General features: G+C 39.5%; 1 protein-coding gene across 2 annotated transcripts in view; it reads right to left on the bottom strand.

Annotated features, from left to right (window-relative positions):
• Positions 1 to 19,009, bottom strand: part of CUBN (cubilin) — a 153,057-nt gene that overhangs the window by 23,102 nt on the left and 110,946 nt on the right. For both annotated transcript variants that reach the window (XR_013537787.1, XM_020806644.3), the window contains exons 43-56: positions 18,759 to 18,942; positions 16,060 to 16,234; positions 13,918 to 14,096; positions 13,013 to 13,222; positions 11,716 to 11,856; positions 11,170 to 11,351; positions 9,538 to 9,709; positions 9,232 to 9,438; positions 8,079 to 8,228; positions 6,272 to 6,393; positions 4,944 to 5,169; positions 3,673 to 3,860; positions 1,026 to 1,185; positions 348 to 497 (exon numbers count right to left, since the gene is read on the bottom strand). Coding sequence is in view for 1 of the 2 variants with exons in the window: in XM_020806644.3 (XP_020662303.3) it covers positions 348 to 497; positions 1,026 to 1,185; positions 3,673 to 3,860; positions 4,944 to 5,169; positions 6,272 to 6,393; positions 8,079 to 8,228; positions 9,232 to 9,438; positions 9,538 to 9,709; positions 11,170 to 11,351; positions 11,716 to 11,856; positions 13,013 to 13,222; positions 13,918 to 14,096; positions 16,060 to 16,234; positions 18,759 to 18,942 (2,446 nt within the window). In the remaining variant the exon portion in view is untranslated. The remainder of the gene's footprint in view (positions 1 to 347; positions 498 to 1,025; positions 1,186 to 3,672; positions 3,861 to 4,943; positions 5,170 to 6,271; positions 6,394 to 8,078; positions 8,229 to 9,231; positions 9,439 to 9,537; positions 9,710 to 11,169; positions 11,352 to 11,715; positions 11,857 to 13,012; positions 13,223 to 13,917; positions 14,097 to 16,059; positions 16,235 to 18,758; positions 18,943 to 19,009) is intronic.

The following is a 19,009-nucleotide window of genomic DNA, read 5'->3' as shown; positions in this document are numbered from 1 at the left end:
CCCCCTTCTGCTCCAGCGCCCCCACGCCACCCCTTTTCGTTCTACTGCCCCCCTGAAAAATGAAATCGCCCCCTGGGGGGCATTATCGCCCACGTTAAGAACCACTGTCCTAGGCCACAGCCAAAAACAGTAAGTCTGAATTCAACTGGTAGTCTCTACTGGAACAAGCCAATTGAATCATTGCATTAACTTGCTATTTAGCAGCTGATTTAATGGGTCTACTTCTGCTTGGTATTAGCAACTTTCCAGTAGAGAGGAGTTTTAGAAAACTGAAGAAAGGGTGGGTGGGCCACACACAGACTGCAAGATTCATAGTACTGCTTTAGGTAACTTCTATTGGCACTTACCTTGTAAATCAAACATTTCAAATTTCAGGATGACAACAGACTGGGGCCCCACATCTATGATATAGTTGCAATTCAGGTTGTTTTCATATTGCCTGGGGTGGTTAGGGGAGACCAGTCGACCAGTTGGTGCAGTGAAATTTCCTCCACACCCTGAATGCACATTTGACCAAAGAAACACAGTTACCTTCCACTGACAAAGAGCCAACGTGCAAAACTAAACACCTCCACCATACTAGAATGTGATTCTGGGTATAACGAGAGTAGCAAGGACATGGGAAATGCTTTTCTCTCTACTCTTTTGTAATTGGAGAAGTGGCCTATTGTGTGGGAGCAAAGTGGGACACAGTACATCACATACACAAGCTTACCTTTTAATAAGAATGAGGCCAGTCACAGGCACAGAAACATACAAATATACAAAACGATTTATGCCAGGGTAGGGGGCAGAAGAGGGTGTAGACAAACAGCTGAACCCTGCAGAGAAGGGGTGGTTCTTTACCCCTCTTCCAACATCTGATGTGTTTAATAAATCTCATTTATTAAACAAACTTCCTAGAGCAGCTTTCCTACCATCTTCTAATCTGTTCCTGATTCTAACCTAATTTATCCTTTGACATAACTACATACATGCTCAGATGGCACGACCCTTTGGCAACCTCTGGATTCATAATTACTTACTGCTTATAAAAGGTGCAGAAAATCCATGCCCTGGGATGTCTTGTGACTGAAACACAATTGTCATCACATTTCCTGGGGCAACAATAGATCCAGGTGCTGCATTTCCACACCCAACAGCTAATACAGCATCTTCCTCTTCTTCATCACTTCCTTTCAGCACCTAGATGAAAAGTATTACTATTTTTTGATATCTGAATAAGACTGCATGCTGGTTTTTTTCCATCAACACCATAAATAAGCTCATCTATGACAACGGTGATTCTAATATTCTCCAACACTCCACCCAAACAGAGAGTTAACCTCATGTAGAAAGACAATCAGTTAATGGGTATATCACAGTGGGGACCCAAATTTGGGCACCACTGGTACAGCATGATAAAAGCCTCATCTGAAAACACTGCAGGCCTCATTGAACCTAATGGAACTTACTTCTGAAGAAAGGTAAGATTTTTGTAATTGGAAAAAGGGTCCATAGGATTACAGTTTAAATCCCCTTATTTTAACTAGATTTAAACGTTCAGAGTGCAGTATATAACAGCTTGCTTAGTATCATTATGATACATATGCTGGAAGCAACAGTTGGACTCTTGTTCTCAAACACATTACTAAAACATTGCTCCAACACTTATACTTTTGTAATGTATTTCCTTTTCAAACGAAATGCATTGTAATCATATCCTTTAATGGCGTGCCTAATGCTTTATCCATGGAACCCTTCATGTCATAAATCCTCACTAACCTCTGCTCCTTTACAAAAGGATTTTTTGTGCACAAACTGAAATGCTAGCTAACATTTTCACCTCTGCAGTGCAAGATGACAAAACCTGAGTGCTAAACTGGCCTAGGTATATTTTCGCAGCTTCTGAAAAATAAATTTCAGTTTGGCCCTTTAACCTCCTGAGCAAAGAGCAGCTATCCAATTGCTCGTTTCCTCCTACACAATGATAAATTATGCTTGCCCTTTATCCCAAGTGGGAGTTGAGCCACGGCTTTGCACAGTCTGAAGAGAACAACAGGCAACATCCACCAAATTCCTGAAAACACAATTAAACTGTGAGGAATGGAAACCATCCCCCTTCAGTTACAATGTCTTCCAGACAAGAATGTCTTAATAGCCAAACAAGTACTGTAGATAATAAGTTGTACCCTGTTTCTGGTAAAATAAGACCTAACTTGAAAATAATCCCTAGTGTGATTTTTTAGGAAGCTCGTAATATAAGCCCCACCCCCAAAAATAAGCCCCAGTTAAGTGAAACCCTGCCCTCCACTATTGTGCAGCACCCGGAAGAAGATGACATGAGTGTATTTGAATAAATATAGATTCTTGTACATGGAAAATATAAAACATTCCCTGAAAATAAGCCCTGATGTGTTTTTGGAGCAAAAATTAAGTTCCTGTCTTATTTTTAGGGAAACATGGTATTATATGATAGAATATAATAAGTTCTATAGAAATGGAAACCTATACTTTGTTCTGGGCTGCTGTGCTTGTTCAGTGGTAAGGGAAAGGAGAAAGAAAGGCACTGAACTTATTTTTATTAGAGTCAATGTGGTGTAGTGGTTAGAGTGCTGGACTGGGATTCCCAGGTCTGAGTGTTCTCTGAGGCCATGGAATTTGGGCCTGTGGATTTCTCTGAATTTGACCTACCTCACAGAGCTTTTGAGATCATAAAATCAGGAGGAATAAAGAGGTATGCATGCCACCTAAAGGCCATCAGAGGAAATATAACTTTTATAAAGTACATTTGTCACACAACTGAAATTCAGCAAAGAAAACACAGCCCAAGACAGACAATGGATGGCATTAAAGATGATGCAAAACTGAGTCTTGTCTGCCATCTTGTATTGTCAGCTTTGCTTACTATTGCTATGGAAAGGGTGACCAGCTTATGTTATTTTTCCCCCCTACGTTGGGTTTTTTTTTGGGGGGGGAGGATTAGCTGCACCACCCCGGCATCGGGGCAGATGCAATCCTAGAGTATGTACCAGATCCAAGACGGTCTTCTACTGCAAACCTTCTGTAATGCCCTTTTCTGGGGCCCTGTGCCAGTGATCCAGTTATGAGTGAGTTGAAACCAGGGCCTTGTTGATGGGAAAACTACATTTTTTTTCACAAGAATGTGTGTAACAATATCATGAAGCCAACCATAAGCTTCTGGATCTCAAAACATCATCCCATGACTGCTCATTTTTAAAAATTATTATTTATATGCCACCTTTCCCCCAGAATTGGGGTCCAAGGCAGTCTACAGCACAGCATCTAGGCTGAAGTCTGCATTTGTTATACACAGCGCACATCCCCTAATAAGGCAGATATGATGTCCTTCTCTCACATAGGAGCAAATGCTTTTCTCAAGATCTCCCACATGTAGATTCAAATTAGACAATTAGAATGTTATTCATCAATTTGTTGATGCCATGCCTTAAAGCACCATGTATCATTATGGTTGGATTTTAAAACATTTTCTTGCTACTGTTTTCAATTTTTATTAATTATGTATACAACAATTGTGTGCCTGATGCTTTACAAAGTAAGTGCTATTATTTATCTACATTTCAGTCCCTAGACTGGCTTAACTAAAAGTGCTCGTACGGCACTCTACAGTAATGTTCAATATACTTCAGAATACTTACAACCTTAACTTACCTTCACATAGCTGCCTTGACATTGTCCACTGCTATCTGGAATCTCAAAAATTTCATGAAAGGTCACCTCTAAATGTTTGCTTTCCTGTGTAATTATTGTCCATGAGCACCTAATGTTATTAGGGAAATTCTCAGGCCAGTGAGGAGAATGGATGGTACCATTTTCTGAATGAAGAATTCCACCACATCCTGCAAGAATGATTAATGTTGATAGTAGTGGCTCCCAAATATTTTCACAACATGCCCCTTTTTGAATGGTTGAGATGCCCTTCTGTCGCCCCATTGCTACTTTACAATAATCCAGATCCCTTAAAAATGAGTTTTTAATTTAAAATTAATAATACAAACTCCTAGTTTAAAAAAACTTTTTAAATAAATTGAAAGGTATAAAATTTGAAAATAAAACATAGATTAAGTTTATTAAAATATTTTCTCACATTAAATTCTCATTGTCTTTCACCCTTGTGGAATTTCTTCATGTGGAAAAGACCCTAGGTTTAGCAGTCAATGTTTTACAGAAATGCTTTCAAGTTTTTAGAAATTTAAGTGGATGAAATATCATTTTCCCCATAATACACACTGGTTGGAATCTACTATGTTTATCTGCCAGCGTAACTCAGTTGGCATACATCTCACTGGCAAAATGCCACAAGTTAAGAAGTTAGCTTAGATATTTCCTATTGTGCACTCAGTCACACAATCTGGCATGCAACAGCAAATGGTGTCTTAAATTATGGCAATTTGCTACTGAGATTTATGCTACAGAGGTGGGATGGAAGACATACACTAAAAGGATTCTGGTTTCTGTTTCCTGATTTAAAAAATAGGACCTGCTTATATGCATTTCATAGCTCCATATGGCAGAATATCATGGGGAAAGCGTCCAACTTCTTTATTAGTTTAAAGAAGAGTCTTGAAGGTCTCTGTGGCTGATATCCTACTGCTTAGAATAAGCCAATCATAACTTTTGGTCCATCCCTCCCAGTAAACAAGGTGTCCCTGCTGTTTGCTGTTTACTTGATGGTTTACAGCTGAAGATTTTTAAACATTACTATGTTTATTTTCCCGAATATTTATTTTTCATTACTGGTACTTTTTTTATATACTTTATTTTTAAATTTTGTAAAGCAATTTGAAGGGTCTCACTTTTTCAAAAGATACATTTTAAATATAAATTGTTCCTTGTGCCATAATTTCCACCGAGAGAGGGATCTACTTACATGATCCTTTCTATGTATAAGGAGAAATCATTAACAGTGGTTCCTTACTTACCTAAAGAATCCGCGCTCCACGTTGCATAGAAACCATCTCCCTGAACAGAACGGTCAGAGCGGAAGTTTATTAATAACCGATTGGAACCTGATTGAACGGTGCCTGGTGATGTGTTTCCGCAATATTGGCCTATGACAGGAGAATCAGGAGATCCGCCATTCAGAATGGTGACTGAGTCCCATCTGCAGCTACTGTGCCTTTCAATGGCAAAAGCCAGAAACGTAACCTGTGGACAAACAAGCAAATAAAATTGTGAACGTGCAATTGCACATTGCAAAAACAAGACAAAACGAAAACCAAAAACATTTTCAGAAACAAATAGAGATATCCAAAGTTTCCTCAGTTCAGTTAAGAGCCTCGTGGTGCAGTGGTTAAACTGCTGTACTGCAGATGAAACTGTGCTCACGACCTGGGGTTCAATCCCAGGTAGCTGGCTCAGGTTTCACTCATCCCTCCATCCTTCTGAGGTTGGTAAAATCCGTACCCAGCTCACCGGGGGGGGGGGGGGGAGACATGTAGCCTGTGTAATTAAATTGTTAATTTCTCAAAAATGCAAAAACGAAAAGAAACCAGAAATGTCTAGAAGCCCACATAAACTTTTGAGAAAAAAAATCAGTATTTGGGGATGTTAGATGGTGGAGGCATGGCCTTTCACAAAAGTGAATTGTCACTCCTGGAGACTTCCAATAATGTATATATTTATTTATTTAGGCTGGAAAAAGGGAGGACTGAAGGAGGGCTAAGGCCTGCCAAAAGAGGTTTGTGGGGCTGTACATGGTCCCAGAGCTGCACCTTGCCCATTTCTGGCTTAGACAGAAAGAGATTGAGCAACAAAATTAGATGTAATTGGATCTGCCTTTGATGACCCTTTGGGTCCACCCCAGTGAACCACTTCTTAGCCATCTCACCAGCTCCAATATACACGAGCCATCACTGCTAGAGCTACTTGGGGTTGCTAAACTTCCTATTCAATTAAACAAATACCAAATGTTACCCAGCTTCAGAAGGTGACCCTGAGGGTTCCCGTCAACTCTAGTCAACAGGCAGACAATCCATTTCTTTAAGGAATCTAGATAGTAGCTCATTTAAAATTAATTTAAGGTTTGGGTGGGAGAACACCAAAAAGTTCAAGGCAGAAAATAAAACTAGAATGCTGTGTCCTAAGTAGATATACAAGGCAAGTGAATAAAAAGAGGTGTGGCCTGGAATCCATGTATCACCTTACCTATCTTGCACTTTTCTTGTCTAAAATCAGCATCCGATTTTGTAGTCCACCCTGCTAATAATGCATAAATTGCTTTCTTGGCAACAAAATACTGTTTACTTACATTTATGGTATGTCCTTCTGGTGCGACTAAAAGCCAGGAACAAAAACTATGACTGTTGTAAGGTTGTGGATAGTTAGGGCTTGAAATAATTCCACCTTCACCTTCTTGAACACCACCACAGGCTGAAATGAGAAGTGAGATATTTAAGGAAGCTTTATTGTATAAGTAACTGAAATGCAAGCATGACAATTTTGTCATATTAGTTGTATTAGCTTCTATATAATTCCAGAAAGAAAACAATGCATTTACATTAGGCCCCTAGCAAATATCTTCTATATTGTTCCAGCAGTACTAGTAATGGAGAAATGCTCATTTGCAGAAAGGAATATATATTGTAGAAAAAAAATCAAATTCAAAACTAAAAAAAAAAAAACAGGAATAGAGAGAATTGACTGGTTTTGAAACAGTATGGAAGAAGCACAAGATGTAATACTAAGAATTAAAACAACTAAAGCTACACTGAATGTCTGGAAGAGAATTTATGTTACACTTTCCAGTGATAAATTTCCAGGGGAGTCTACAACAGTAAAATGAAAATAAAATGCAATAAAACATCAGTAACCTCACAAAAACAGCAGGATAAATGCAGCTGTTAGAAATCCATATTGAAAACCCCCTCAAGAGCATAAAAGCCTGACTGACATCATTAAAAGAACTTCACCCGGTGGTTGAAAGGACTTTAAAGTAGGTGTGAATTTACAGTCCCAACACAGAGAGGTCAACAGTGGGCCACAGCAGTGAGCCTTTCCTTGATTAGCCAGTTTTCTGAAGAGGTGTGTGTGTGGGAGGGACTTAATGTAAGTGTGATGTTTCCAGTGGAAGATCATTCCACAATGAAAGGACCAGCTGTGATTGGGTTCCAAGCCATCTCTCCAGACCCCTCCTTCAAGGACTCCCACAAAAGACAGATTCTCTTTCTTGAAAAGAACTGTCTTATTTAACTCAGAGGGGGGCTGCTCCACCACCACCACCTCTCAAAGGTCTTCAAACTTATTTACAAAAGGTGCAGACAATCTGTTTTCTGGGTCCAGTACCATTGATAAATCACCCCAAGGATTCAAAGGTCTGCCCAGGGGTGCACCTGAGGAAGTTGGTATCAGCATTTGCCATAACAAGGGTAAAGTTTCCAGGTGGTCTCCTCTGCTACCTCCTTGGAAATAATGCACGGGGTGAATACAACTCTCTCCAGTTTTGCTTGACTTGCCTTCACTTCTTTCCAGGGGCCCTGCCATGCTACTACCCAGGGTTTCTTTATAATTTCCCCTTCTGATCTTCTCCTCTTTTTCACCCCAGTAAGAAGGTTTTACGATGGGTTACCAATTATTTATTTTCCCAGCCTCCTCTTTGTGTAGCATGAGAGAGACCCATTCCCCTGCCCACAGGCCCTCTAACTCCATCATTTCCTTTTCCTCTTTAAATTCTCTCTCTTCCACCTTTTCTCTTTCTTCTCTCCCCCCCCCCGTTCTGCAACCCTATTACCTCTCTTCCTATTTGTGCCAGTCCTCCCTGTATCTCCCAATATCCTGGGCTTGTTATGTCTGCTTGTTTTTCCTTTCCCTTCAGGCTGTGAGCTCTTATTCCTTTCCGTGATTGTTATCCATTTTACTCCACAGAATTGGACAGTGTAGAAAGTGAAGGTGAAGAAGCAGACATGCATTTAGATATCCAGAACCTAGGACTGATATCTGGGGACAACTGCACTCAACACTGCACCTGCAATAAGCTGTACTGTGCAGTTTCAAACTCTTTAGTGCCCAGTGAATCCCGCTGGGATTGCCACACACGGTGAAAGTGATTTTCATCTTACCTAGTGATGAATAGCGGATTAAAAATCCTTTGTCTGTATGTTGACCATTACTCAAAAACTGTATCCAGATCTGAGGAGATGCTATTAGTAGTTTTTCATTAGGCGCAGTATGGCCGCATAGTCTGTATAACAGCTCCCCATCAGAATCCCCTAAGTAAAAACATGACACTATGAAACACCCAAATTCCATTACACTCTCATACTTACATTGCTAAAATCAGGAGAGGAATGAACAAAGCTGTAGTGACGCTTTAGCTTTTGAAGCCAACACTCTCACTATTAATTGATAACAAATTGATAACATTAATTGATATTAATTGATAACGTTAATTATATTCCTCTTCGTTCTCCTTTCACATCCTTAAAGATGATAGTTTTCTTTTATATCCAACCATGGGGAACTATTCCTGGTTAATCTAGACAAACCAGGATCAACTCATAGTTTCTGATCCTAGTATGTTCATGGGCTAGATTTTAAATAAAGCACATTTTTCTGATATCCTATTTTCATGTTGCAAGTGTCTGCAGCCAAGGAGATAATGGCCACAAAAGGGAGCAGTCTCTGCAAGTGGAAAAAGAGTCTCCAAAACCAAGTCAAGCTGATACACGGGGGAGATGTTCACCGGGGTTTGCAAAATAGACAAAGAATATTGGATGGATGAATCAGGCAAGGATAAGAGCAAACCTACTAAATAACTGGTTCTCAGAACTGAGTTGGAGTTTGGAATGTCAATTATTGATCTGTGTCATGGGTGAGTTCCTTCCACAGCTGCTGGTACTCAGGTAAACTAAACAATGAAGATGCTCACTTCATCTCACCTGTATCTTGAGCCACTGGCACTATCTGGGACTGGGAAGGTATTTTTGATTCCAGGCTTGCTCACTGCAAGCTTGTCCAAAGAGATTATTTGCAAGTCTCCAGATAGAAAATAGGAACCTTGTCTGAAGTGGGCAATGGTCCATGGAATTTTATGCCAAATATCTATTAGTCTTTAAACTGCCATTAAGTCTTTTTGTTGTATTAAAAAAAAACACCCCACCTCTGCCCTAGAGAAAAAAACATGTGTGTTGCCAAATGCCCATCAAAGAATTAAGGAAAGAAATATGCTGATGAAATGTATTTATTTGCTGGTTCCCAGTGACTGTAACTCACCTTGTCGAATTTCTAAGTAATCATTTTGGCAATCAATGTGCTGTTCCAAGCGGAAATTTTCAAGGTGAAGGAAAAGAGTTGTGATGGATGGCTGTGGATTATGGATGACCCATTCACAGTTCAGATTGTTTGTATAATTGTTGATACCATCATAACCAGGAGAAGAGATATTTCCGGCAACTGAGCTGGTAAGTTGCCCTCCACACACTGAAGAAATACAAAATAGTAGAAACAGAAGAAAGTTTTGCATCACAAATAATTCTTCTCACTTGTCCTTGTTGAAAAGCAAAATACCTAGTATATTACCTGCATCTTCATCAGAAGCATATGCAATTCTGAAACTTGCCTCTGAATCATCATGGCTTATTACCATCATTATTGTTATCTTATTCCCAGAGGATTTCACCTGTGTGCCTGGAGATGCCCTGCCACATAATTTGGATAATCTGGGTGTGTTTTCACCAAAGCCATTATGAACCTGTTTGCCAAAAATAAAATAAGTCAATGTACTTTTAGAAACTGGCTTTCTTCTGAGTTTCAATGGGGAACATAGGAACACAGAAAGCTGTCTTATGCTACATCATTGGTCCATTTATCCTCGTATAGTCAATTCTTGACCATCTGTGGCTCTCCATAGTTTCAGGCAGAATCTTTTCCTAGATCAACCTGGAGATCAATAGTATCATCTGCTGGTCTCCACTGCAAGAACTAACCAAATCTGACCCTGTTTGGCTTCTAAAATTAAATGAGATTGGATGGGTTCAGAGTAAAAACATTACAGGGAAGATTATTCTGCAGCAAACCTCTGCAAGCCAGATGGTGTTAAGGGTGTAACTGTCTTGAATTTGGTTTTGCTATTTCTAATACAGAAGCAGAATAGGAGTGCTATTTGCAGGAAACAGGAAAGGGAAGACACGGTCACAGTGCTTCCTTGACTTCATGGGCAGTTTCAAGAGCAATAGTGAGCAACGAGGGAATGAAATCCTATTATCTCCCTTTATAAAGGGGACTTCTTGTCAAGGTTTGGAGTTTTATATGTATAGAGTGCTAAAATATTTAAGGGAGTTAAATGCAGCCCTGGATACAAAATTGCCCTTTCAAAATGAGGTTTTGACAGCAGCTTACTAAAAATCACTGCAAAACAATCAGCTAGCCCCAGCCAAAATTAAGAGCAAGGTCAAGGTAAAAGACCATGACCTTGCAAAAGAATCTCTTTCATAGCTGAAAGTTGAATGTGTAAACAACTAATAAGGAACTACAAAATAATTGAGGAAAGAACAACAACAACAACTCCTACAGTCCTAAAATGCAGATAGAGCAAATTGGTACCTGACCAACTTTGTTCAACAACACTTTACCCTCATGGCATTTTGCCAGCTAGTAAATTAGTATGGGACAATTTAGCTATTCCTGCTGGTGCAGTGACCCATTTAGTCAAAACAAAAGCAACTATTTGCCGTAGCAGCAGTTTGCCAGTCCAGTAATTAATGGGAGTCATACTTTGCCACCTTGACAAAAGCAAAAGAAATTTCCATTAAGAATTTTCTGACTGTTTATAGAGTTCAGTAGAGATGGGCACGAACCAAACCACGAACCAGAAAAACTGGTCTGGTTTGTGGTTCAGTTCCTGATCCAGCTTGGGGATCCTGTTTTGCCGAAGCCAAATGAACCACTGAACTTTTCCCCCTTGGTGCTTCATTTTGCTTTGGCAAACAGATGCCCGTGTGCCCTCTTTCCACTGCCCCGGTCACCTCCCCACCCGGTCTTACCTGACTCTAACATCAGTGCACTTTAGAAATATTCATATCATATGTTCCAAGTTTATTCCTAGATCTGTATGTGTTTTAATTCTTGTTGACTAATTCCTGCAGCTTATTTAACCTTAAATGGCATTTCCATATTCTATGGTGGTTGACCTCCTTTTATTCTCACACTTACAGACAAATAATCCAGGCTACAATTCTGGCTGAATTCAAAATTCATGTCACTAATGGTAAGAGTGACACGGCGTCCAGATGGCACCATGATTCTCCATTCACATTTTATTTTGTGTTGGTAGGGATTTGGATAGCTGGGGGAGGTTAACGTCCCGCCAGTACCATGGAATTCACCTCCACACTCTAGAATAATACAAATAATATTCAGTCAGACATTGAACAATGTAAAATATCGTTTGTCATGAAATGATGAACAGAAGAGGAAACACTTAATAACATATAACAGCTGTCATGTTTCTATACTTCCCCTTATTTCGTTATTGAGTTGGAAACTAAAAGCAGACTATTTTAGCTCAAAAAGTGATCATAAATAGTTACTACATTAGAACCCACTATCATAAAACTAACAATACTGAAATGACAAAATATAAAAGATGAACCATGTTTCAACCAATTCAAAAAATATTTAACATGTTTATTTCTGTGCATGCTTGAATGTAACCCCCCCCCCCGATACTTCAGAAAACAAACAAAAGCTCTCTATTACCTTCACTACTAGCAGCAAAATGCAGCCTGAAACCTGGAGCACTAATAGATTCATCAGTGACAAACTTGACATAAGCCTGGTGGCTAGAGGTATCCACAGCATTTGGAATAGCAGCACCACAGTGTCTACCCAATAAATCTCCTAGGTAAGAAAAAAGAGAGAATGTAATAAAGAGGGTGATCTACAATGTGCTAAAATTCTGTAATTTTGTTTTACGTTATGTCTGTTCTACAGGCTCAAAGACAATGACAAATAATGGAGCTAGAACCCATCTATGCCAGCTTAATCCTAGGTGCAAACTGCAGCGCTGATTTGAAATTATTCACCATGTTTCATATAAAATAACTAGAGAAAAGGATTACTGCAAAGTGGGCAAATCTATTATTCCTTTTTGGCTTGATTTGCAAAGATATTTCTGTAGGCAATTCTAAACAAAAATACTTTCCATTTAAAACCCATGCTGTGATACATGGTATCAGCAAAACACAGAAAAGGGTTGCACATGGGTCAGGTTTCAGGATGTATCACTTGCTGATTCTGCTGGGATAGCAAAGGCCATTGGCTGTGAAAGTGAATCCTTGAATTTTGGCAATGTAGGATAGGGTAGGCAGTTTTGAGATGTCCAGGTACCACACATGTCTTCTTGGACTATTGTAGTACTCCAAACATCCTCAAGCTACCCTTAACTCTTTTAGTTTAAAAAAGATCCACCACCCCACACCTATATTCTAGAAAGCAAGAATTTCAGTATTTCTTTGGCCCTCCCTGCTGGGATTCAAGCCAAAAAAAGAGACTTTTGATCACTTCTTGTTTTAACCCCATGAAGGCCTACAAGAGCCCTCCATCCCCAGAAAGGAAAGACAATAGGGAGGAGAGAAAAACAGAGGGGAGTAAAATTGATTCTCCCAGAATACATGTGAGTCTTTTTATGTTGAAAATGTTGAGGGGGTACTAGGCCCTGCACAAGGGGAAAGAGAGGTCTGAGAGCTACATGCAGTCTGCAGGCCACCCTTTGTACATCCCAATGTTGATATAAGGTTGTCTTATGCACATATATATTATGAGGGCAGAACTATCCTAATATATCATATGACATCATAAGGATCATAAAGACAGCTGTATCTACTACTTGGCACATATGGATATAGAGGAAGTATATAGCAAAAATGTTGGCAGTCAAAAGATGCGGATCAGGCTGGATATGTCATACTTCAAAATGCAGTTATTATATCATGAGATAGCATCAAGCCTTGAGTTATTCAGATGCAAGAAGGAGGAATAATCTTGTTTCACGGACCTGAAGCACTGCGTTCTCGAATTTCCAAGTAGTCATTCATGCACTCTGTTGAGTTCTGAATATCTAGTGCTTCAAAGTTAATAGTAAGATAATGACCCACTGGCCCCTGGATAACCCATTCACACAACAAATTGTCTGGATAGTGACCATCAGGAAATCCGACACTTTCAATAAGTCCATATTGTCCTGTCAATGTTCCACCACATACAGCTGCAAAGAAAGATGACAGTGCTTACCAGACCAGTCACAGAGATTTTGCTTTTTTTCTCCACCAAAAGCACCACAGAAAGTACATTTAAAAAGTGATAATATACTAGTGGTCATAGAATGGAAATATATATACTGTATATATAAAATTTGACTACTCTAGTACAGAGCCTGGAAATGATGTGTTGTATGGAATGACACTACTTGTAATGTGTTGTTTTTTGCAGGCAATGGAGGTGCAACAACATTATTTTTGCAAAGCAGTATAATGACTCGAAACACTATGTTGGCCAGACTAAGCAACTCTGCTGTGTTGTTTTTAACTATACATTTATTGATTTTAATGGCTTTTATGATCATGTTAGTTTTGTTTGATTTTGATGATTTTGTAGTTAAACTTATTTTACTTTTTAAAAAAACCAAGCTGGCAAGCTGCCTTGAGTACTACTTTGTCATTGAAAAGCACAATATAATTGCTTATTGTCATTCTTGTTGCTGCTGTAGCTTCAGTTGTGTATCCAGCCAGAGTGTGCTTACTGCTATCATTTCAAAAAGCATCTTTTCTTTATTAGCAGGGGTGAGGAATACCAAAATAGTGTTGAAAGCTGAAGACTGGACATTTAGGAAACGCCCATGAGTGAAGCATAAAGGTGCATGATAAAAGTCTCATCTAGATGCATGCTAAATGTTCATATTACCTTTTGAATACTTGGCATTGAATCCAACCCCTGTGTCTGTACTGTCTGACCGAAATCTCATATATAGGGTGGAACCTGTTGATCTTTGAATGCTTGGCAAAAAATTCCCACACAGTCTGTTGATTACTGGTGCATTAGAGCCAGCACCATCTCGTAATTCAATATAATTTAATGTGCAGCTGAAAGAAGGTGACAGAGGCATATATTTAAACAGGAGTCAGAAAATGCTTTGCAGCATTACGGGCTATATCTGAAACATACTACTAACAGCGTTCGGCTTCTCAAATCTGAGTGGACAGGAGAGACAGAAACTGAGACAGAGAGATTACAATATGTAGGAGCACATGAAATCAAAATAAACAAATCTATAAATAGATTAAAACACTGCATTTCATAGTCTCTGTTCTCTCATCTGAAGCATGAAAAAAGCAGCTTTGAGCACTGGGTTAGCAAATTATGAATTCAAAGTGCTTTGTTCAGAATCATGTAAGTGCCAATTATTGATGCAAATAGTTCACTGAAATACCTTTGAAACCTTTTAATTTGAACTGCTATTAAGAAAGGTGATCAGACCTACAGTTAAATATATGGAACCATCAAAACAATTGCATGTCAAAGGTGGTTTCCAGTCATATACATTTAGCAAGAATTGGTTTTTGGTCATATAATTTCCCCTCATCACCACGGTGAGTTTAAAAAACAGTTTCTCTCTTTTGAAAGGTTCTTCACATTTTATTTTCAATATGACAGTATGTTGGACATGGGGATTTAGATGGTGTTTGATAATTGAGGAAAGAAACACAGATTTTTCATGTTACTGAAGAGCACTGCAGAAATGGCATATTAGATTAAATTAGCTACAAATAGATGTGGAACAAATATAAAAATGAATCAGGATATTCATTAAATATCCCTGATTCATCAGATACCTGTTGTTTTGCATTCTTGAGGTCCAGAGACCCCAACGAATATGAAGCAACAAATTCATCCCTTCATTCCCTATCTGCTTGTGCCCCAACAGATCAGTGGTTCCTCGGGGGCATAAGCAGAGAGGGGATCTTCCTTTTGGGAAGCTTGATAAAATCTGCCCTAAGGGAATTCCACCTCGGGGGCTGGCTTGGTTCCCCTTTCCTCCTCTTCCTATGCCCATGTGGCATAGGAAGAGGAGGGAAGAGATCAAAGGGATCCCCCAGCGGCAAGCAGGATTGCTTTGATCCCTGCTTTCCCTCCTCTTGCTACGCCCCATGGGGCTTAGCAAGAGGAGGGGGAAAGGGATCAACGCAATCCCATAGCCCCAGCTGCGGGATCACTTCGATCCCTCATTTCCTCCCTCTTGCTATGCCACACAGGGCATAGCAAGAGGAGGAAAAGGGGGGTGGTGGTGGAATGACCCAACAAATGACAAATTGATTCATTGTTCATCGGGTCACTGGGAGGCAATTCGTGATCCATGGGTCGTCAAGTTCGACGACTCACAAACCAAGACAAAGTGCCATTTTTGGGCTTCGTCCCCATCTCTAGCTACAAACACTTATACCAAAGAAACATGCATCTGAAACAACTACAGTAATGCTCTCATTTTCATTGGGACAAGTCTTGAAACTCTTAAAGAGGAATGTAAGATGGCTAAAGCAAATATGGGGTTTGCCCCCTTTGTTTACTAGTTGACTCCTTAGTTGAGCTGAACTAAGCTCAACTAAGGACTTCTACTTTTCTAGTATTTTTAAGGCCGCAAACAAGAGACCCTGATTTGGACATCTGTTATCCTTGTTACTCTTATGTCCTTGTTACTCCTGTTTTCTTCCTCTTGCTATCCCTGGCTCAACTATGTCCCTTCATCCAGGCCTTCAATCTCCACAGTTCAGTTTTGCTGAGCAAAACATGTGGCAATTGGAATAGGTGTTTCTGTTCCCCAAAGTTACCATGTTAAACTTGTAGAAATAAATAACTCCCCATCACAAACAGTGGCACCATCTATACTATTATTTAGTGTCTTGCTTTATCTTAAACTAAAGACCAAATATGTCCTCTAGACATATTTGGTCTTTAGGATAAAGCAAGAGAGGCATACAAGCTGGACATTTTGTTAAATAGATTGAGCAAATATGAAAAAAAAATCTAATGTTAGCAATGCTTAATTACTTAGGTGAAGGATGGATATTGAATTGATCTTCAAATTTCAGCTCCACTACCTCCCCATATGGTGCGTTTATCATCCAGATACAATCAGCATGTGGTGGATAATTGCCAGGATAACTGGGTGAAGAGATATACCCAGAAGGATTGCCTGGAGTGATGTAGACATTTCCTCCACAAGCTAAAAACAGAAAGGCAATATAAGCATGTTAAACAGAATAATAATGCTTATAACAATAGTCTTGTTTTCATGTTTGGTTCTCATGGAATTAGAATTGTATGAGGAGAGGAATGGGGTTGGACTCTGCAGGTCTGTCCTCTTTGTCATATCACCATTACCCATGTCTCCCTTGCAGCCATTATGTCTGTAGCCATAAGAAAGATAATGCATGCAAAGGACTTGTATCTATTCTTTCCTTTTCCAGACCATCCTCCTCCAACAATGGTAGAGGTGGACCAGTGAAAGCAGCTCCATTCTCATGTGATTCCATTTGACTGAATGTTCATTGACGGACAATGCTTTACATTTTAAAAAGCCAAAATGGACCATTTAGAAAACTGTTTTCTTTCATAAGAAAGGAATGCGACTTAATCCTGTTTTTGTTGTTGTCGTCTCATGAGAGCTTGACATGTAACTGTATATAGCCTATTTGCTTTATTTGTTCCTCTTTCTCTTGCAAACCCCATATTCCTACTATGCACTATCCATGTGAATGGGGTACCATAAGATGAGCAAGGAACATTGCTGATGGTCCCATTCCTAGCACTGGGCATTCCACTGGCCCTTCTCCCAGAGGTAGGTATAGACACTCGCAGAGAAGTAGCCTATGTTTGAGCAGGTTAAGAGGCCATTTCTTGGGGCAGGATCAGTAGCACAGTTCTACTTCTGTTTGCACCAAGCATCAGTCTGGTCACTGCATTCTAGACCTGCTGATGTTTCCGGTATCGGAAGCCAGCCAACATTTGAGCATCTGGATGGCATCCACTAGAGAGATGGTAAAAGAGAGATAGAGTTGGATGTCATCAGCATACTGATGACACCTTATTCCATATCTCCTGATGGCCTCCCCCAGCAGCTTCAAATACATGTTAAACAGCACTGGGGATATCAACAACCCCTGGGGAGCACCACAAGTGAGGGTCCATGGAGCCAACACGTCATTGCCAAGTTGAACTCTCAGGACACTTAAGACAAAAATTTAATCTGTGCATGGGAACAGAATTTCGAAAACTTCAACTCCCAGAATCCCAGATCTCAATGTCACTTGCTTGGCAGGTTGGGATATCTATAATCAAAAAATTAACTTCTCTGCACTTGACAATGCAAAATCTTCTGTTGCTATAAGGGTTTACAAACAAATTACTTTATCCAGTAATATATAATAAAGTTGCAGAATTTACCACCATGATGTTACTACTAACTCAGATGGCCTTATTAAATGATCAGATCATTCATGGAGGATATGTCTAACAACTTCTGTTAATGGCCTGAGGTCTGAGTGGGAGTTATCTCATCCCATTCCTTCAGGTTATGATGCCTTCACTCACACCACAGACTATATCTGGTTAGCAATCATAACTGGCATGGCACAGAATGACAGTTGTAGGATGTTTAACAACCATGATATAATCTCTGAATGCCTTTTCAAAACTAATTTAACATTTTATCTGTTTTTAATTATTCAATTGTATTTTAATCAGTTTTATAGTTTAATCAGTTTTTTATAGAGATGGGCACGAATCAGAAAAATTGTGATTTGTTTGGATTTGTGATTCATCAAGGTCAACAAATAATGAATTACAAATTTATGATTTCTCTGACGAATCAATGAATTGATTTGTCAATTCATTTTTTTTACTTTAAAACCCTATAAAATGCCCTCAAGCACCTAGAGACTCCATATACACAGAGAAGCTTCCCCTGACTCTCCTCTACAAGCCCTGCAACTTTGATGAAGTTTGGGTTTTCGTTTTTCCAAATTATATACCCACGAGGAGGCCCCTCCCAGTAAAGTGCCCTTTAGCAGCTGGCCTGTGGAAACCCAATCTTCACCAAACTTGGAGGGCTTGTAGATGAGAGTCAGAGGACATTTCTCTGCAATTCTAGTATCTCTAGGTACCTTGGGGGTATTTTAAAGCCAAATAAATCAATGAATCAAAAATCATTAAAAATTCATTGATTTATATCAATGAATCAATGAATTTTGAATGAATTTGGTGATCTATAGTTTCTAAATATAGATCTTAGTTTTTAAATACAGATCTTATTGTGTTTTTTATTCTATTTTTTAAATACTGTGAGCCACCTTGGGTCCCATCGGGAGAAAGGCAGCCTATAAACAAGCCAAATAAATAATAAATAAGACAAATATTCTAAGTGGGGCATCTGAAGTGATGAGGTGAGATAACCCTTGCTCATACCCAAGTCACTGACATAGTCAAACATTTCTTAAACCTGACCAAGCAGTAGCTGAGACACTACAATAGGTGAGACATACTGGTTTCATGTCCTGCTTGCAAGCGTCATTAAGACATCTGATTGGCTGATACGGAAAAGCAGGATAATGGTCTAAGTGGAGATCTGATCCAATTCAGAATGTCTTTTCAAATCATTTTATGTTCTTGGTTAACTGGGATCTTGACTCAGCACTAATGTTCCTTGTAGGTACCCAGAACTGTGGCTCGTATTTAGTGCGAATACTCACCAAGACCCTTTGCCTCATACTTCAGCCTGAAACCTTTCCCTCCATTACTACTGTCAGAACTGAAGTGGACAAAGAGCTGGTTATCTGTAGTGTACATGGTAGAAAATGGATTATTGCCACAGAAACGCCCATTCCTGCTACTGGTTCCCAATGGTGGAGCAGAGGGGTCAGGTCCATTTCTAAGCTGAAAAGTAAGCGGCAAGGACTGTGAAGGAGAACCATTTAAAATTCAAGAACAGAGGTCTAGAAAG

This window comes from Pogona vitticeps, chromosome 6 (genome assembly GCF_051106095.1).
Source record: "Pogona vitticeps strain Pit_001003342236 chromosome 6, PviZW2.1, whole genome shotgun sequence".
NCBI classification, from domain to species: domain Eukaryota; kingdom Metazoa; phylum Chordata; class Lepidosauria; order Squamata; family Agamidae; genus Pogona; species Pogona vitticeps.
Note: the sequence above shows the minus strand (reverse complement) of the source record. Positions and strands in the feature narration are given on the sequence as shown.